Source organism: Xyrauchen texanus, chromosome 21, assembly GCF_025860055.1.
Source record: "Xyrauchen texanus isolate HMW12.3.18 chromosome 21, RBS_HiC_50CHRs, whole genome shotgun sequence".
NCBI lineage: Eukaryota > Metazoa > Chordata > Actinopteri > Cypriniformes > Catostomidae > Xyrauchen > Xyrauchen texanus.
Window position 1 is genome coordinate 4,419,866 of NC_068296.1, and position 20,111 is coordinate 4,439,976.

Here is a 20,111-nt window from a genome sequence, read left to right on the forward strand (position 1 = left end):
CTTCAGAACTGCCTTAATTCTACGTGGCATTGATTCAACAAGGTGCTGAAAGCATTCTTTAGAAATGTTGGCCCATATTGATAGGATAGCATCTTGCAGTTGATGGAGATTTGTGGGATGCACATCCAGGTCACGAAGCTCCCGTTCCACCACATCCCAAAGATGCTCTATTGGGTTGAGATCTGGTGACTGTGGGGGCCATTTTAGTACAGTGAACTCATTGTCATGTTCAAGAAACCAGTTTGAAATGATTCGAGCTTTGTGACATGGTGCATTATCCTGCTGGAAGTAGCCATCAGAGGATGGGTACATGGTGGCCATAAAGGGATGGACATGGTCAGAAACAATGCTCAGGTAGGCCGTGGCATTTAAACGATGTCCAATTGGCACTAAGGGGCCTAAAGTGTGCCAAGAAAACATCCCCCACACCATTACACCACCACCACCAGCCTGCACAGTGGTAACAAGGCATGATGGATCCATGTTCTCATTCTGTTTACGCCAAATTCTGACTCTACCATCTGAATGTCTCAACAGAAATCGAGACTCATCAGACCAGGCAACATTTTTCCAGTCTTCAACTGTCCAATTTTGGTGAGCTCTTGCAAATTGTAGCCTCTTTTTCCTATTTGTAGTGGAGATGAGTGGTACCCGGTGGGGTCTTCTGCTGTTGTAGCCCATCCGCCTCAAGGTTGTGCATGTTGTGGCTTCACAAATGCTTTGCTGCATACCTCGGTTGTAATGAGTGGTTATTTCAGGCAAAGTTGCTCTTCTATCAGCTTGAATCAGTCGTCCCATTCTCCTCTGACCTCTAGCATCAACAAGGCATTTTCAGCCCACAGGACTGCCGCATACTGGATGTTTTTCCTTTTCACACCATTCTTTGTAAACCCTAGAAATGGTTGTGCGTGAAAATCCCAGTAACTGAGCAGACTGTGAAATACTCAGACCGGCCCGTCTGGCACCAACAACCATGCCACGCTCAAAATTGCTTAAATCACCTTTCTTTCCCATTCTGACATTCAGTTTGGAGTTCAGGAGATTGTCTTGACCAGGACCACACCCCTAAATGCATTGAAGCAACTGCCATGTGATTGGTTGATTAGATAATTGCATTAATGAGAAATTGAACAGGTGTTCCTAATAATCCTTTAGGTGAGTGTATATATATTACATATGACCACCGCACCAACTGATGAAAAGAAGATGATGCTTAGTTTAATATCTTTATCTGCAAATACTTCACATTACAGTGCATTCTGGGATAAAAATACCCTGCCACTAATTTAACACTCATATCTAATGTCTTTGTTATATTCTACAGTAAATGTCGAATATACTGAGGTAATATCAAGAAACAAAGTTGTTATTAAATTGAATTCTTTCAAATCTTAAACGTGGCATTTGCTCTTGATCTAGTAAATTCTCAGTGATGGTAAATTAAAGTTTATCAACTGAAAATATATCAATGAAGAACTTGAGATTTGCAAGTCTTAGTGAGTCTAGGGCCAGACAATTTCAGAGCAAATGTCAAACAGATTTGAAAAAGCTTAATACGGCAGATTTAATGAAAGAAATGTTCTCTTTTGAACTTCCCAAATACCACACACTCTTCATTATATCAATAATACTGAAACAACATTTCTCAAGATGACAATGAATTCATTTTTTTGTTTTGATATATTCATATTGCAACATTATATACACCATATATTTTTATATTTGGAAGATAATGTGAGTGCCCATACTTTAGTCACCTTCACAATGCTAGAGTGTTCTGAGGGGTTACCAGGGTGTTGCTATGCGGTTGCAAGGTTATTCTGAGTAGTTGCATGATGGTTATTTATTCAAAGTCAAAAGAGTCCACCTCCAAGTCTCCATGATAATCTGGTCTCTAGATTTGTCTCAAATTCTTCACCTGTTTTATCATCCATTTACATTTATGCATTTGGCAGACGCTTTTATCCAAAGTGACTTACAGTGCAATTATTACAGGGACAATCCCCCCGGAACAACCTGGAGTTAAGTGCCTTGCTCAAGGACACAATGGTGGTGGCCGTGGGGTTAGAACCAGTGACCTTCTGATTAACAGCCCTGTGCTTTAGCCACTACGCCACCACCACCACTCCACCATCATCCACCAGGTGAAACTTGATCTTTCTATTTCTTCTTCTGGATCTTGCGTTCTTTTCGATCTGAAGTTTTGCTTCGCCGATGCCGCCGGCATTCCGTATCGACTCCAGTAGGCTGGATCAACCATCCGAGGGTTACAACATTTCAGAAGGGTGCCTTTTACCACACCTAGCATGCACCTGCAAAGAGTAACATAGTTAGCATATTTAGAGTAATAATGTTCATTTTGAATAAATTAACCCTTATGTTGTGTTTCGGTCATTTTGACACGTACAATTTTGTAGGATTTTTCTTTTTACTTGATCCAATTGGAATCAAATTCCTTGAATTTTTGTTCACATATGGTATCTGAAAACACAAGAAAATGGGGACCGTTTTCTCTAAATATTTTGTTTTCATTTCAGTTTGTAACACCTGTTGCGTTCCCGGTCATTGTTACTAAAAAAAGTATATCTTTTGATTATAAATATATGCAATATGAAAGATTTATTTTTGACCGGGAACACAAAATGGTTAAAAGATTTGCAAAGGTGTTACATATGAAAAAATAAATCTTGTACCTGTGGGTGGAGCTCGACTTGTGTCATCAGTGCTGTCTGGTGCCATAGGTGGAGGCGGTGGTGGAAGGGGTGGGACAGGGGAGGCTCCAAGGGGGTGGGGCTGATCCAAGACCGGGCTCTGGTGGGGGAGGAGGAGGAGGAGGAGCTTTGAGTCTAAAGTGAGAGTATTGAAAACAAAAGCAAGAAATAAACAAATGTAAAATACACATATGTTCATAATGTGATGTATTTCATATATATATTTAGACAGAAAAAATTTAGGGTGGGACTTTGGAAATTGGATGGTGAAAAATGGGTGATTCTACAACCTGAATAGCTACCTGTCTATTGGTTAATATAAACCAACAACCTAACCCATTTTAGGTTGTGCCCAAGTTATCAAATTTCCGATAAAGAATTATGAATAACATGCACTGATGGGTCTATTTTGATTTCATGATGAATTTAAAATACAGATCCATTTCTCAAATAAATATTCTCACCGGATCCACTGGATTCATCATGCTCTGAGCTAAACGAGGGAAGTTCGGGAATGCTGGCACTGGAAGGAATGGATGAACCGAACCCTGGGCCGAGATCAGCACTGTACATGAGGTCATCGGAGATGCCAGGAAGGTCAGGCAGATAAGATGGCACATCGATCTCTGGCACTTGCCCCAGGTCTGGGACATAGAAATAATTCTCTGCAGTCTGAGAAAGAATATTTGAAAGAAATAACTCAAAGTCTGACAAGCTTGCATATGGTTTTCAGCCATATAATTGATCTGTTCTGTCTTCTTTGACAAATAGGTTTGGCCCAGCTATGCTCAGATTCAGGGAAAAGGGAGTGAGACTATTGTATAATCCACATTTAGCAGGACAATATAAACCTCACCTGCCTTTCAAGCTGCTCTCTCTTGGTGATTGACAGTGGTGCATCAAATGGTTTGTCTTCCTTTTCCATCTCTAATGTGGTGTGCGTTTTAGTCACAGCTTCTGCCAGTGGGTCAGGAAACACATATTTCTTATAACTGCATTCGAGACAACACATACACACACAACGATGAGTGCTAATAAGGTTATTTTGCTTATGCAACACTGAGCAAATGTGTAGGTGTGTGTGTACTCACAGGTTCCCTGTTGTTTTGAACAGCAATAAGGAGCTGACCGAGTTGACGTTTCTCGGCAGACTTCCCAAACCCTCTTCAGTTTCTTCCCCGGAGCTCTTCTTAGTGTCCATACACACTGGCAAATACATAAACCTCTGCTATAAAATACTTGGAAATTAGCGGATAGAGAGAGGAAAGAGGACATACTGGAGGAGGAGGTTATGAACAAATGGCTGAACCTGTTCACCTGTAGGGCCTTGTCATCCAGTGGGCAGAGTTTGCTCTGAACTTTAAAGCGAGGCAGCATTTTGGGAGGTGGGATCAACATATAATCTAATCTAAATATGATCTATAATGATAGAAGAATAATAATGCAGTTTTCTGGAGCTGGGTATTTGGCACTGGAGAACACCTACACAAACACATATTACAACATACTTAAAACCAATAAACTCTGCAATAATTACTAATTAGTCATTTAGCATATTGTGACTTTCAGTAAGGGAATTTGTTGAGTCCAAATAAAAACGTTGATTCGTAAATGATTCCATTTGAAAGATTTTGCTTAATCCAAGTAGTATTTGTTGAAACAAGTGGGATTGAACCTACAACCAACAGGAATCAGCCCTACTGGGGTTTGAACCTACAGCCTTCATGGATCAGCCCTAGTGGATTGGGACGAGTGTAGGTGAAACTAATGTGCAGGAGATAAGAAGCGCGTGAGTGTAGGTGGTCATAATGTTCTGGGGGATTGGAAGTGAGTGCGCCAGAGGGAGGAGATGGTTTACGAGCGAGAGCTCGTAATGGCAAAACCAGCGTGAGGGCTCGAGGGAGGAAAAAGAGCATACGAGCTCAAGGGGGCGGAGTGAGGGAGCGGGAAGTGTATGTGTGCGTGCCCGAGGAAGCGGAGATGGGGCAGAGTAACGGGGTTCGTGACACCTAGTGGGGTTGAACCTACAAGCTTCATGGATCAGCCCTAGTGGGGTTTGAACATATAAACTTCATGGATCAGCCCTAGTGGGGTTTGAACCTACAAGCTTCATGGATCAGCCCTAGTGGGGTTTGAACCTACAGCATTAATGGATCAGCCCTAGTAGGGTTTGAACCTACAAGCTTCATGGATCAGCCCTAGTGGGGTTTGAACCTACAGCATTAATAGATCAGCCATAGTGGGGATTGAACCTACAGCATTAATAGATCAGCCATAGTGGGGATTGAACCTACAGCATTAATGGATCAGCCCTAGTGGGGTTTGAACGCTGGACGCGCATTGAACCTGCAGCATGTGAACCTAGATGCCTACTGGGGTTTGAACCTACAGCCTTCATGGATCAGCCCTAGTGGGGTTTGAACCTACAGCATTAATGGATCAGCCCTAGTGAGATTGAACCTTCAACCTTCATGGATCAGCCCTAGTAGGGTTTGAACCTACAAACTTCATGGATCAGCCCTAGTGGGGTTTGAACCTACAGCATTAATGGATCAGCCCTAGTGGGGTTTGAACCTACAACCAACAGGAATCAGCCCTAGTGGGGTTTGAACCTACAGCCTTCATGGATCAGCCCTAGTGGGGTTTGAACCTACAACCAACAGGAATCAGCCCTAGTGGGGTTTGAACCTACAACCAACAGGAATCAGCCCTAGTGGGGTTTGAACTACCCATTAATCACTAGGATATGCATCTGCTACAGCACATGTTCACTTACTTCTCCAGACAGTTTCTAAGTTACCATGCCCCAGAATCATTTTCTTTTCTACAATGTTTAAACTTCCACTGGGTGACTGACTTACTGTCAAGAGTGTTTGTGCATGATTAGGTCAGCATCACCTTTGTGGCTTTTTTGCTTCCTTTGATCTCCAGGACTTTGGCCTGAGCCAGTTTGATCAGGTCTGTGACGGACTGAAGTTGCACACAGTTTTTCTCCACACTCTGAGGCACGCTGTCAAAGCCGAATGAAGTCCAAAAAGGTGTAGGAGTATGCAGATGAACACATTAAAATTGCACCAAATGTCATGTGGAAGTCAGTTGTTTCCACTGGTCTACTTTCGTGCTAATTAAAAACTAGCGATAGACTATTATATGGGCCCGGCTGAGCAACTGAACAATATTTGGCCATTGTGAGATTACTTAACAGTGGCCGACTGCCCAATTAGTAGACATGTTTGTTGCATAGTGCATAATGAATATTCTGTTTTAAGCTATTTTGGAGTGAATTTTGAGTTAACATTGTGTAAAAAATGTGTGGCCCTCTAGGCCATTAAAAAAACAACATAAGCCATGAAATTCTGCGATATGAGAAATGAGACGAATGAGGAATTCTACAAACTTCTCAGCCTGGATGATAAGCCAAGCACATGGTGTATTGCAGTAAGCTACACAGTAACAGATTCTGTCCTGGCCCCATGATAAAACCATTTATCCTGGCTGACTAATGCCTTTTTACAACACCACTTATAACTGATCTTGTTAACTGGATACTTGCATCTTTAGTTTGTACATTCTACACTGCTTTAAACAACAAAAATGGAAAAATACTAGTACGGCAACTTTGTCAAACCCTAAAAACATAAACAAAAAGCAAAGAAAATGAGTGTGTAATCGTGCATGTGTACAGTCATATTGTCATTACCGAGTCACTGTGTTCTTATATTGCCTATGGCACATGCTGTCTAAAATAACCTCCATTAGAAAAGGAAAAAAATGACAGGAGAGTGACTAAAAGTGAGGAGGAACAGTGAGACTGCAGCTTAATGGAGCTGACCTAGAAAAAGCACTGCCTCACCACGCACATGCGCACGCACGCACGCACACACACACACACACACACACACACACACACACACACACACACACACAGGCACACCAATATGTTCCCTGGACCCCGACTTGCAATGTTGTCATGGTAACTCTGTGGATGGTTTTCCAGCCTGTTCAGCTGGAATTAGCATATTTGAGCACTCACGCTCTCACACAATGTCATCTTATTCAAAATACACCTTTTATTGTATTTCTCTCCCATTGTTTTTGCACATTGTCTAAGCATACCATCTCCCATAATAGCAGGGCTCACCAGACAGGATGGCCCAGGGCCAGTGTGAGAGAGAGTTTAACTAAAATATACATTTGTATTTTTTGATCCATATAAAGCACAAAAATGAATAGGCAACCCAGGCAGTAATGATCATTAATGTACTCATGTAGTACTGATCTTTAATTGGTTCAAGATCCTAGACTCTGGTCTTTAATGCCTTTGATATGCAGTGCAACAGTTATGTAATATGAATGAGCATGTATATGTTTGTTTATCTGGTAAAGATGTCTGCTGATATAGTCTCCAGGTACTGTAAAGCATCCGTGATCTGATGCACAGCCTCTTCTCTCCTTAAGACAGGCTGGATCAGAGGTACAGAATACACCTGTCCATCCAGGTAACATTTCTTCGTCATCCTACACTCACAAAGACAAACAACACATTTTTCAAACTGTACAAATGTGTTTAATTGACCTTTCACCATGAACTTTTAACCTGATCATTGAACTCGGTGTCCTCAGATTTTCCAACATTTATAACTTTCATTAAATAGCTACTTTATTCTCAGATCTCCTTTAGACATTTGATTTTTCTGGATTTTTCTGTACATTTATGTGGGCATATTTTCAGTAAACAATACTTAGGCTATGTCATATTACACAAGATATAAAAACACTTTAACCGTTGTGCTAGAATATATATTTTAAATATTTGGCCTGTCCATATTTTTTGCCCCAACGTTTTTATAACTGGTGCATAATTGTCACATTTGGTGGCATTTTTAGTCCACAATCATATAAAACTTAAGGCACTTTTCCACTGCACGTTACGGTTCGACTCGCCTCGACTCTACTCACTTTACTTTTCTGAGTTTGCATTTCCACTGCAGTTTATTGTCGCCTAAACGTGGGTGGGATTATAGGATGATCGTCATAGTTGCGCCGCCTCTACTGCCATGACATCATCTTAAACATGACACAAAACAATAAACAATAACACGACCGCTAGCTGTTAGCTACTAGCTCATTGTGCTGCATAAAGCAGTTGTTACATGGTGATTTTACACAAGTATAACAGTTTAATTGGCCTGGTTGTTTTAGAAGCTTTCCAGTAGCTGCTCAACTAAATAAAGTGAAGCTTTCAAGCAGCGTTTAGAGTCAACGTAACAAAACGTACCATCCTCCATCGTGGTTGCGTCCAGGGCGCTCTCCCTCCCATTGCTCACCGGTATAGATTAGCGTCCATTTGTTTGAACCACTTCCACTTTTCCTTGATGGTTCTGTAGTCACTTTTAATGATTTTTTTTTAACTTTTCCCTACACTGTTGGTAGATCCGGTGGTAGCCGTGTGCGGCCAACAGCTGAGTCACTTCCTGAGAGACTTTTTCATTTCGCTCATCGTTACTGAGTGGACCGTCTGCACCTCGTTTATTGACCACAGCGTGGTTTGTGCACAACCATTTCTTTTTTCACAATTCAAAAGTCCCGTGAACAAATGATACTGCTATCGCTGTTGCTAACTTTAAAACTAGCGGGTTGATGTCACGTGTCGGAAATCCAGTGACGCTGGTAGTGACGATTCTCTCTGACCAATCAGTGATCTGCAGGATTTTGACGTCACATTTAATATCGGCTCGGCTCGCTTGGAACCTCAACCGAGGTGGTACTAAAAAAGTATCAGGAACTAGGTACTATCCACAGTGGAAAACCCCCTAAAGCTCCAGAGTCCAGTTGAGTTGAGTTGTACCGTGCAGTGGAAAAGCCCCAATAGAGAACAAACAGAGGCATAAAATTACATGAGAACATACGGAAACAACACAAACACACAAATAAATAATCACATGATGGCTCGCAGACAAGCTTGGATGACATTTAATAAACACTGCTATAGTGTGTGCAGCTATGCAAACCCTTAAATAAGACTGTGAAATAATCAATTTCACATCAGGTGATTTCCATGTTGAATCTCATTAGACGTGTTCGGACAGAGAGGCTCGGGACTGAATGTGAAAGAGATGTCTATAACTCAAAATATCACTGTAAAAATAAATGCAAATACTTTACCTGACCATTTAAACATCACAAGCACAATCGGTTTCACCGAGTGTTTCAGGATCAAAACTTATGCATTGTCAAATCACATGGCACGCAAAGTCATTGTGCAAAGCCAGAAGAAACGTAAAAAGCAATTAATGCAATTTGAAATTATTGGATTAAATTATTTTTATATAAGAGTTTGTAAATATTGCTATAAAAGATTTTATGGTATTGTTTTATTTATTTATTACGACGCGCGTTTATCGTGGCATTGTTTCAACAACCTTATGCAACGTCACAACGTTTATTTACATCCAGAGTTGCATTAATTTTGGGCCGAGATCTTGTATTGATGACGGGAGAGTTGAACCACTCCGTAAAGTCTTCTCCAGCACATCCCAAAGACTTTCAATGGGGTTATGGTCAGGACTCTGTGGTGGCCAATTCATGTGTGAAAATGATTCCTCACGCTCCCTGAATCACTCTTTCACAATCTGAGCCCGATGAATCTTGGTATTGTCTTACTGGAATATGCCCGTGCCTTCAGGGAAGAAAATCCATTGCTGGGATAACCTGGTCATTCAGTACACTCGGGTACATTGCCGCATAATGTTGCAGAGCCTCGACCTCACTGATTGAATCAACCCCAGATCACAACACTGCCTCCAGAGGCTTGTACAGTGGGCACTATGCATGATGGGTGCATCATGTGCTTCCCTTCTTACCCTGACTCACCGTTGCTTTGGAATAGGGTAAATCTGGACTCATCAGACCACATGACACTTTTCCATTGCTCCACAGTCTAATCTTTATGCTCCTGAGCAAATTGAAGTCATTTTTTTTCCAAAAGCCTCACTAACAAGAGGATTTCTTGTGGCTACACAGCTGTTTAGTCCCAATCCTGTAAGTTCTCGTCGCATTGAACGTGTGGAAATGCTCTTACTTTCACTATTAAACATAGTCGTGAGTTCTACTGTCGATTTTTTACGATGTGACTTCAGCGTTTTAGTGATCTCAGATCACAGTTTTTCCATGAAGCTGATGGATCACCACTATCTTTCCAGGTTTTAATAATGTGCTGGACAGTTTTTAACCCACTCCAGTGATTTCAGCAATCTCTTTAGTTGGTTTCTTTGCTTGATGCAGGACAATAATTTGCCCCTCCTGAAACACAGTAACATCTTTTCCACGACCACCGGTGTCACGGTTTCTTTCTGTGACGAGGCAGACGAGGAATGAGGATCTAAACACAGATGAATAAGGTAACTCAGGATAACAGGACACAAAACGCAGGGAACAAGACAAAGACCATGACAACACATGTGAAGACCGACACAGAAATCAGGGGAAACAAGGGGTTAAAAACACAAGGGAAACAAGGGAACGAGGAACACCTGGGGAAAACAACCATGAAAAGAAACTACAATGAAAAGAAAAAATTATCAGGAAACAGGAACAGGGACATAAACAAGGATTTCAAAATAAAAGTCTAAGCACAGAAACAGGGAATACGTGACCACGGGATTCGTCTTCCGACATGGTTGTTTAAGAAATGAGAAGCTACACACTTCATCAGTTAGGGTTAAAATATTTGTTGCCAGCTGAAAGATAAAAATCACTGCTATAATGATCCAATCATGGGCTCTTAAGGATCTGCTAATTTAAATACAAACTGTGACTACTTTTTTGGCCAGGCAGTGTACATTGTAGTTGATTGTAATATTAGTTCCTTTTGGTTGTATGTTTTTGTCTTTCATTACTAGTAAGAAGAAAAAAAAGTTTCATGCAATTAATTAATTTCTTCTGACTTTGTTTTACTTTCTGATTGAGCATCTCTGTGTTATATTATTTATTTAGTTATTTTTGTAAATAATATTTCTTATTGACAGCATTATAAATGTTTACTAATGTAAACACATACAACTTTTATAGACCTAAAAATATATTAGTATATGTTAAAATCAAAATTAGCATTAACCAAGATTAATAAATGCTGTAAAAGTATCGTTCATTGTTTAATACATTTTTACTAATGTTGTTAACAAACAAACATGGTGTAATGGTGTTACTATTAAAATTAAAACGATATCTCCCTCAAACACACACTTGCGCACGCACGCGCACGCGCACACACAAACACACACACGCACACATGCACATTCTTTCCTGTGTAAAAAGTCAATTATCTTTATTTTTAATGTATGTACGGAAATATCTGTTCGTTGTATGATGAACTTTTCCTTTATAATTTTCAACAATGTTTTAAAAAAATGTTTTTATTTTCTATTATGATAATTATTATTATATTTAACGATGATTTCTTCATCATTTGCATGAGAAACATAGTAGGCCTATTAGGCATATATTATATGAGATATCCTTCTTATTTATTTATTTATTCTGTTTGAGAAACAGTCAAACCAATAAAGCACTCAGAAAAATTGGTTTTTGCAAGTTTCCTTTTGGTAACTATAAGGAAACTAATGACAAAGTAAAAAGATGTGAAGGTTTTATTTTATTCATTTATTTAGCTACTTGAAGAACATCAACAGGCGTGCCAACCTTAATCTGTACCGAGGTACATAAACATATAGGCTATAAATGAAAAGGGAAAACTATTAAATAAAGCGAGAGCGTGCCCAATGACGTCACTAATGCATGTGACCACGCCCCCTTCACGCCTCTGTTTTGACATCTTCGCCTGAGCATCAGCGGCAGCATCCCGAGCGTCCCTTCATGCGCGCTCCGGGCACGGAGGAGGTGGAGGCGGAGGAGGGGGTCTCTCGCTCTTTCTGTCTCTCTCTCTTTCGCTCTCTGTCGGTTCAGCCATTTCAAGATTAACCCGTGCAGCCGGTCACTCAGACATCCCTCTCAGATCGCATCATTTCTCGTGGTTTTGAACGGGAGCATCACCACAGGGATGTCAAGTCTGCTGGAGAATCCCGTGCAGGCGGTGCTCTACCTGAAGGAGCTCACCGCCATCGTGCAGAACCAGCAGAGCCTCATCCAGACCCAGCGGTACCGGATCGACATTCTCGAGCGCCGGCTGGAGGATCTAGCGGTTGAGAATCGGCAGCTGCGGGACTCGAGCAGTCATCAGCACCGGCACCCTCCCCGATATCATCCGCCTCCGCCTCCCCGGACCTCCAGCTTGCCCCGAGCCAGCCCGGCCAGCAGAGACGGGACGACCCCCGTTCAAACACCGAGCCAGCAGCACCATTCCCCGCACGATATGCAGCTTGTGCCCGCGGGACCCAGCGATGCCAATCCGGACTCTTCTGATGAAGTCGATGATGATGCTCAGGACCCCTGCTGTCGGTCCCTGGTCCCACAGACACCTGCCACCCTGTGTCGAGCTGTGGGACTCTCACGCGCATCCGAGTGAGTTATAATCACACATAAATCTTAGAAGAGCACAAATCAGTCACAATCTGACAGCAGTGCAATTTTGAGGCAGCTTACATACGCCATCAGGATTACATAACAGAGACATTGCACTGTAGTATGTACGCCACAGTGAATATCCAAGTAATATAAAAATGCATGCATGCAGCACAACGTCTGCATTTCAAGAGACATTTGGGTGCTGTTTTTTTAAATCAGGGGTGCAGTGTCCATGGTTTCTAATCTTTCAGAAACTATGTATAGTACATAATGTATGTTTTGTTTGCATGGCTCAATCCAGTCTTAATAAATGCACACACAATCTCATTTTTTTCACATTGTAGGTCAGCAGTAGAGAGTACATGGTGTCCTGTACTAACATAACTACTTCAATCAACATGTTTTTTCTGATTCCTAGTGATCTCCCATTTCTTGCGAGACAACATTAAATATTTGTACTTAAAAACATTTGTTGTCATACCACAAAGTTATTTAAAGGGGCACTCAGTCAAATGTTTCCTCATTAAAAAAAGTTTTACTCCTAAAGAAATAAACAGTCATTTTGATGCATTTACATTTATGCATTTGGCAGACGCTTTTATCCAAAGCGACTTACAGTGCACTTATTACAGGGACAATCCCCCCAGTGCAACCTGGAGTTAAGTGTCTTGCTCAAAGACACAATGGTGGTGGCTGTGGGGATCGAACCAGTGACCTTCTGATTACCAGATTACCAGATATGTGCTTTAGACCACTACACCACCACCACTCCATATATGATGCATATAAATAAAATCACAAGCACTCGTATGAGATGAAGAGTTGAGATATATCAGTAACATTATAAAAGCTGTTTTATTCTACATGGAGAGGGTCCCCTCATGGGGGCGGCCATGTTGTGATCACATGACCAACGGAATGCTACTCGCTTAAACTTGTTAGGCACTTTCGATCAGGGATTAAATGAATCCTGGTTTACTGTGAATAGACAAATGCAAGACAATTGCATTTGAATGATGCTGAATTCAGGCCACAAGGTGTCAGTGTAAGTCCAAGATGACATATTAAAAAATTACTGAGTGCACCTTTAAATGAACTGCAAAACATTTGTAAGAATACACTCTAAAAAGTGCGGGGTTAAAAATGACAATTGCTGGGTTATGAACATTAATCAGTGTGCTGGGTTTTTTATTTGTAATGTTAAAATGACTGCACATTAAAATGTATTTATTTTAGATGATAATTATTATAATAATAATAATACAAAGAGCAATTTTTGCCTATATGTTTATTGATTACAAATAACCCAAAGGCTTCATTTCACAAAATTCCAAATAAATAAATAAATAAATACATGCACAAACACATCAATTATTAATTTAATGGACAATGATTTATTCCTCTGCAGCATAAATGCATCAGTGAATTTGAACATAGAAAGCTTATAGTGTATGTGCATAGATTATGTTTTGGTTTAGTGTCATTTCTCTTCTCAATATTGATTTCTAATGGGTCATTTCTCTTAACATCAACCTGCCCAGGTACGATAGATGACAATTAGACTATGTGATGATAATTAATATGTGTTGTCCCTGACAAATGAATAAACAGGTATGCAAACCAATCACCTTTGAGCTATAGTAGCCTTTTTTTTAAGCTAATTTGCCCAAAATGTTTGTTAAAATGTTCAAAATCGTCTTAATTAAAAATCACTTGAAAAACGCTTAAAAAAAACTTTAAATACAAAAAACAAAACAACATAAATTATACTTCTACTATGACTTTCTCACCTTTTTTACTGCTGATTTTTCATCCTTGAATGAATTATTTTTTTTGGAAAAACTAAAACTAAATGGTTAGCAGTTATAGCATCTAAAAATATACAATTTGTCTTTGTTATATATCAATTTCCAACCTAAAAATCTTGATTATGAAAAAACAAGGAAATTTCCATGTTATTTGTCAACAATGTTCAGTAGATTATTCAAAAAGTAATCCACTACAAAATATTTATCTTTGTAATCAGATTACTTCAATGATTACTTCATACTGAAAGTAATCCATTACAAATAACTAATTATTTATCTAAAATGTAATCAGATTACATTAGTAATTACTTCATAGTGAAAGTAATCACACCACTAATTACTTTACATCACTTTCTAAAACACCTTTTTCCCGCTTCAAAATAATGTCTATATACAATAAACACCCTTCAGATGTCACATAAACGCAAACATATTTAAAATGTATTGCACATAAATAATATGATTTAAAAAAGATTGTGTAATCCTAGTAATGTCCTTAACCTTAACTGAACGTGAGTAAATGTAATCTGATTGCAAGAATTTAAATTGCAATTACTGTGTGTGTGTGAGTGTGTGTGTGAGTGTGTGTGTGTGTGTGTGTGTGTGAGTGTGTGTGTGTGAGTGTGTGTGTGTGTGTGTGTGAGTGTGTGTGTGTGTGTGAGTATGTGTGTGTGTGTGTGTGTGTGTGTGTGTGAGTGTGTGTGAGTGTGTGTGTGTGTGAGTGTGTGTGAGTGTGTGGGCTTGTTTATGTGGTTTATGAGAACATTTTTTTAGGTTACAAATTAGTAATTACAAGGGTATTATAGCTATAAATGTGACCTTATGAGGACATTTCTATTGTCCCCATAATTCAAATCAGCTTAAAAATCATACTAAACAATGTTTTATTGAAAATGTAAAAATGCAGAAAGTTTTCTGTGAGGGTTAGGTTTAGGGGTAGGGTTAGGGTTAGGGTATAGAATCTATAGTTTGTACAGAATAAAAATCATTATGTCTATGGAGAGTCCTCATAAGGATAGCTGCACCAACATGTGTGTGTGTGTGAGTGTGTGTGTGTGTGTGTGTGTGTGAGTGTGTGTGTGTGTGTGTGTGTGAGTATGAGTGTGTGTGTGTGTGAGTATGAGTGTGTGCGTTTTTGTGATAAACCAGGACAATTTTGTAAGTTATAAACTGGTAATCACAAGGTTATTATGCTATAAATGTGCTTTATGAGGACATAGACTAGTGTCCCCATATTTCAAATCGCTTGAAAATCATACTAAACAATGTTTTATTGAAAATGTAAAATGCAGAAAGTTTCGTGTGATGATTAGTGTTAGTGGTTGTGTTAGGTTTAGGGATAGAATCTATAGTTTGTACGGTATAAAAGTCATTATGTCTATGGAAAGTCCTCATAAGGATAGGAATACAAACATGTGTGTGTGTGTGAGTGTGTGTGTGTGTGAGTATGAAAAACTTTTTTGACTAAAAGTAATCCGATTACAGTAACTAATTACATTTTTATCAGGTTACACCCAACACTGTTTGTCAACTACCCACATTCACTCTTTCCAGGGTAAAAGGCCTTTGGACGAGGCTTTTAATGCACCTGATTATTAAAGCAAGTATCGCCGAGACTGCATTAGAAAAGCACTTCACAACATTATTGCAAGTATACAAGTGTGTGTACTCACACACACACTGACATGTGCGTACAGTGCAGCTTTAAGTGACATTCCCATAGTGCATGTGGAGTTTATCCGCCAGCTGGAAATCTAATCCACACTAAGAGAGAGCAAGAGAGCGAGAGATTGTGTGTGTATGTGTGTGTGTGTATCTCAGCAAAAAATCTATCTTCCATTACGACTGGTCATCTGGTTCAGTACACATTTAATGTTGCATTTGTAGAGTACTCACAGTGTGTGTGTGTGTGTGTGTGTGTGTGTTTCCCCACAAGCAAAACTAGAATGAGACATTCTCCTCTGATTTGTTTAATGGTAACATTATCTTTTCCTTAGGGCTGGAAAACATTTAGTCTTAAAATCTCAGAGTGTGTGAGTGTGTTTGCACAGGGGTTTGCATTAAGAAATTTAGCTAGTTGTGCTGGAAGTGTGAGACACTTTTAGTGCACCATTATGCTCTAGTATGCAGCTCATTAATCTCACATCGTTATCATTAACGTGTCAGGTTATGGCAGGTATTTTGAGACTGCTGCATCTCTAATAGATGAAAATACAAGAAATATAGATGAATCATTTAGAGTGAAATACGTAGAGTTCTTGTAATTTAGCAGACGTGGAGTGGTGGTGGTGTAGTGGTCTAAGCACATAACTGGTAATCAGAAGGTTGCTGGTTCGATCCCCACAGTGTCCTTGAGTAAGGCACTTAACTCCAGGTTGCTCCGGGGGGGATTGTCCCTGTAATAAGGGCTCTGTAAGTCGCTTTCGATAAAAGCATCTTCCAAATGCATAAATGTAAATGTACTCGAGGAGTAAAAGATGTTAAATTCTGATTACTTATTCAATACAATTTTACATTGGTACATTAAATTCCTTTATTAAATTTAGCCCTGTTCAAAGTTCAGCCATTATGGCTGATCAGTGGTAAAACTTACACCACTAAGGCAGTTGGCAAAAATGCATTATTAGATACATTATTAGGCCTCATTCATTAAACACGAGCAGAACGAATTTGTGTAAACTGTTCATAAAGCCATTCAGATGTAAATTCTCGGATTCAGACATTTATTTTGCATTTTTAAAGTGTATGTTGGTACGAACTAAATTTACACCTGCTCCCCACCACGTGTAAATTGCGCATAAGACATCTGAACGTGTTGTGTTCGACATGACGACATTTCGATAGAAGTTAAGTTAAATAAGTAATGAAAAAACCCCACTAATAATTAAATAAGTGAAATCAACCTTAAATTAATTCATTTCATGCATGTTGTAAATTTTTACACCATGAAAATATATTAATAATTATCCCAACCTTTGACCATTATCGACAACAAGCTAACTGAGTAATATCAAAGTCTTTTTAGCAAGTCAGTCCACTGTCGGCCATCTTTGGAACGCTCCCGGGAATCTTTTTCCAGTCATGCCATTGCAGCTCCTATCTACTTGAATGTAGAAAGACCGAAATCTCAAAAACAGTTGGTCAAGATTACGATCAAAGAACATATTTGAAATCAGCACTAAAATCTGACAATACTGGAATCGTAAATTGTGATTCTTTACCTCATATTATGCAAAAAAAAAAAAAATCTTTCCGGCTTGTATAGCTATTGCGCATGCACGTTCTAGAGTTGATTGATAGGGTAAGTCCGTATCTAAAAGGTGACTGGCTCTTTTATCATTAAGGTGGGACTTCCTTTCTACATCCGTTGACCATTGGGCGCTAGAGCTCCTTGGTTGAGCATTCCAATTTCCCCCTATTCATTTGAATAGAAGTGGCCCGTCTCTGCTAAATGCTCTCTGGTTTCATCCATCAGTTGGGCTTCAGTGAGTGGTTCTCAGTCGGTGGCTTTGCTGCTTGTGAGGTTTGTTGAGGTGCACTGCCACCTATTCATGGGGCTTGTAAAAACCGATGTAGCCTACTTCAAGCTTCTTGTACTTTCAAACCTCTGGTAATATTTATTATGGTGTCAAAATAAAAGTTCCTCAAGAAAAATGTATGACTAAACCTGGCGTCGTCCATGTTTCCTGTTATTTCCAACAACAAAGTGCTTGAACGCAGCGTACTCAGTATTACCACTTCAGAAGTGGGAAGTTGGATCATTCCGACAGCACTTGAAGGCAGCATTACTCCGAATTTACAAAAGTTTCATGGATGAGGCCCAGTGTGATTTTGATGGGGGCTTTAGCCCAAAAACTTTCCTTTCACTTATTGGACAGTTATTGTAAATCTTTTGATTTAATCACCTTGAACAAAAGTGAACATGACAATAAAGAATTTTGTCTGAAAATAAATGTGATTAAATAAATGCCCCCCCGAGCAACCCAAGGTTATGTGTCTTGTAGAGGTTGAACGATATATCGGTTTTACTGATTAATCAGTGCCGATAGTTGCTTTTTGGAACTATCGGTTATCGGCAAAATTGCCGCCAGTAGTTGCGCTATATATTTATACATTTTTAAAAATATTTGGTTAATAATTTTAATGAGAAATGTTATTAAAAAACACACATTTTAAGTGACAATTGACAAGCGATTGCTGATGATCTACCATTGATGAATGTTAATCTACTACTGTATATTAATTATTGCTCATATAGTATTTATAAGCCTATTTCACAGTGATTACTTTATAATCATTCTTTTGTTATACATTATAGATGATTTTAAGAGTGAATGTTTTGTTTCCCTTGTGTGTTTGTGTGAGGGTCCCCAGTCCATTTTGGGCTTGTTTATGCACTAAATCGTATTTTTGTTTGGTTATTATAGGACTTTTAGATGCACAACAACAACAACATGCATCTGGGACTTTACTCATTTTGTACTCTTGGAGGACTAAGACAATTTTTTAACTTAAAAAAAGTATCGGTCAATTTCTAGTGTTTTGGTTGAGGTCACAGGGGTTATAAACCCTTATTTGAATTTTTTTTTAGCCCAGCATTTTAGTGCTCAGGTCTCCAATGAAGGACAAATGATGTCACGTACAATTATTAGCAGTCATTTGCAGTAATGTGGATTTTAACCTTTGACCTCTACAGGAGTCAGACAGTCCTGCATCAGTTCTGCTGTCCAGCACCAGAAGCCCCAGAAGGAGACTCCATAACCTGCTCCAGGTGAGGATGAATTTCTTCACGTTTCTTTGTTTTACAGGTTTATGTCAGTGTGGCATCATACTATTGGAACCCACTGTATACACAGTATGTGCAAGTTTAGAGATACAGTAAGACCTCAGAATGATAGAAGAGTGTTTGTGTGTGAGACTATAGTCAGCATCGGTTAAGTATTCCGCTGTTGAGAGATAGCGGTTTTCTGTGTGTGGTCCCTGTGCTCTTGCCCTCAGGCTTTCTGGGTGATGGGATTTAAGCTATCGGAGTGTAAGTGTATGTGTGTATGAGAGAGAGTTAATTCATGCTTCAGGTGTAGTTTAACCCTGATCCGTCATCTGTCTGATAGACTGGAAATCTTTCGGCATGAATAAGCACTGTGGAGAGGTGTTTGTGGGCATTGATGATTCTGCATTGTTTAGAGAGCTCTGGTCCCATCAAGCCATAGTCAACGTTTAAAAAAACCTATTTTGTGCTGCCTGCAAAGCCAAACCTTAAAAGCTATTCTTAATAAATAGAGCAGCACTCTGGCTGACTGCGAACATAATCCATCCTAAACAACATAAACTCTATAAATTTGTGGAATGGCCAGTACTTCTTTTCAGCAGACTGTGAGGCAGAAAGTGCTCATTCATTTTCGATTCTAACAGACACTTAATCAAATTTGCCAGTTTGAGTGATAAACAGAGAAGTTCTCCGAGGTTGCCAGGCCATTGCTATGTGGTTGGTACAGTGTTCTGAGTGTTTTTTTAGCATGTGACTGTGAGGTTCAATGTGCTTGCTAGGGCACTGCTCTGCGGTTGCTAGGTGGTTGCTTACTGGCCAAAATAGCCCAAACTCAAGTCTATGATATTCTGGTTTCTAGATATGGCTCGAGTCCCTCCTTTAGTGTAAGTATGTGGGATTTTTTGCATAGTTTTATCATACGCCAGGAACATTTCTAAAAAAGTAGTTTAGAAATCAGAACATCTCTACAGACCCCTTAGGGGACAGGTAGGGAATTTATTTTTTTGAAATAGTTTTGCGTTCCCTCACAATAGCTTTATTCTCACCTTATGAAAAATGAACCATGGTTTTACTACAGTAACCATATTTTAACTATGATGTTTGTGGAAACCCAAAACTGTGGTAATTAAATTCATAATCATTCTGACAAAAAAAACAACATTACTACAGTAGTACCTCTAGTAGTAACACTATGGTTATTCTGATTTACCTATACATGCCATACATCAACCAGTGGCATAGCCAGAAAATTACTTTTGGGTGGGCCATAAAAAAAAGAAAAAAGAAAGAAAAAAAAAGTCT

At 39.4% G+C, this 20,111-nt stretch overlaps 1 protein-coding gene and 1 pseudogene across 1 annotated transcript in view; one reads left to right on the forward strand and one right to left on the reverse strand.

The window, feature by feature from the left end:
* Nucleotides 1-2,133: 2,133 nt before the first annotated feature.
* Nucleotides 2,134-7,228, reverse strand: LOC127661270 (WASH complex subunit 1-like; annotated as a pseudogene).
* A 4,452-nt stretch (nt 7,229-11,680) lies between these two features.
* Nucleotides 11,681-20,111, forward strand: part of iqsec3b (IQ motif and Sec7 domain ArfGEF 3b) — a 40,592-nt gene continuing 32,161 nt past the window's right edge. The window contains exons 1-2 of the mRNA XM_052152705.1: nt 11,681-12,230; nt 18,738-18,812. Coding sequence (XP_052008665.1) covers nt 11,770-12,230; nt 18,738-18,812 — 536 coding nt within the window. The 5' untranslated portion in view covers nt 11,681-11,769. The remainder of the gene's footprint in view (nt 12,231-18,737; nt 18,813-20,111) is intronic.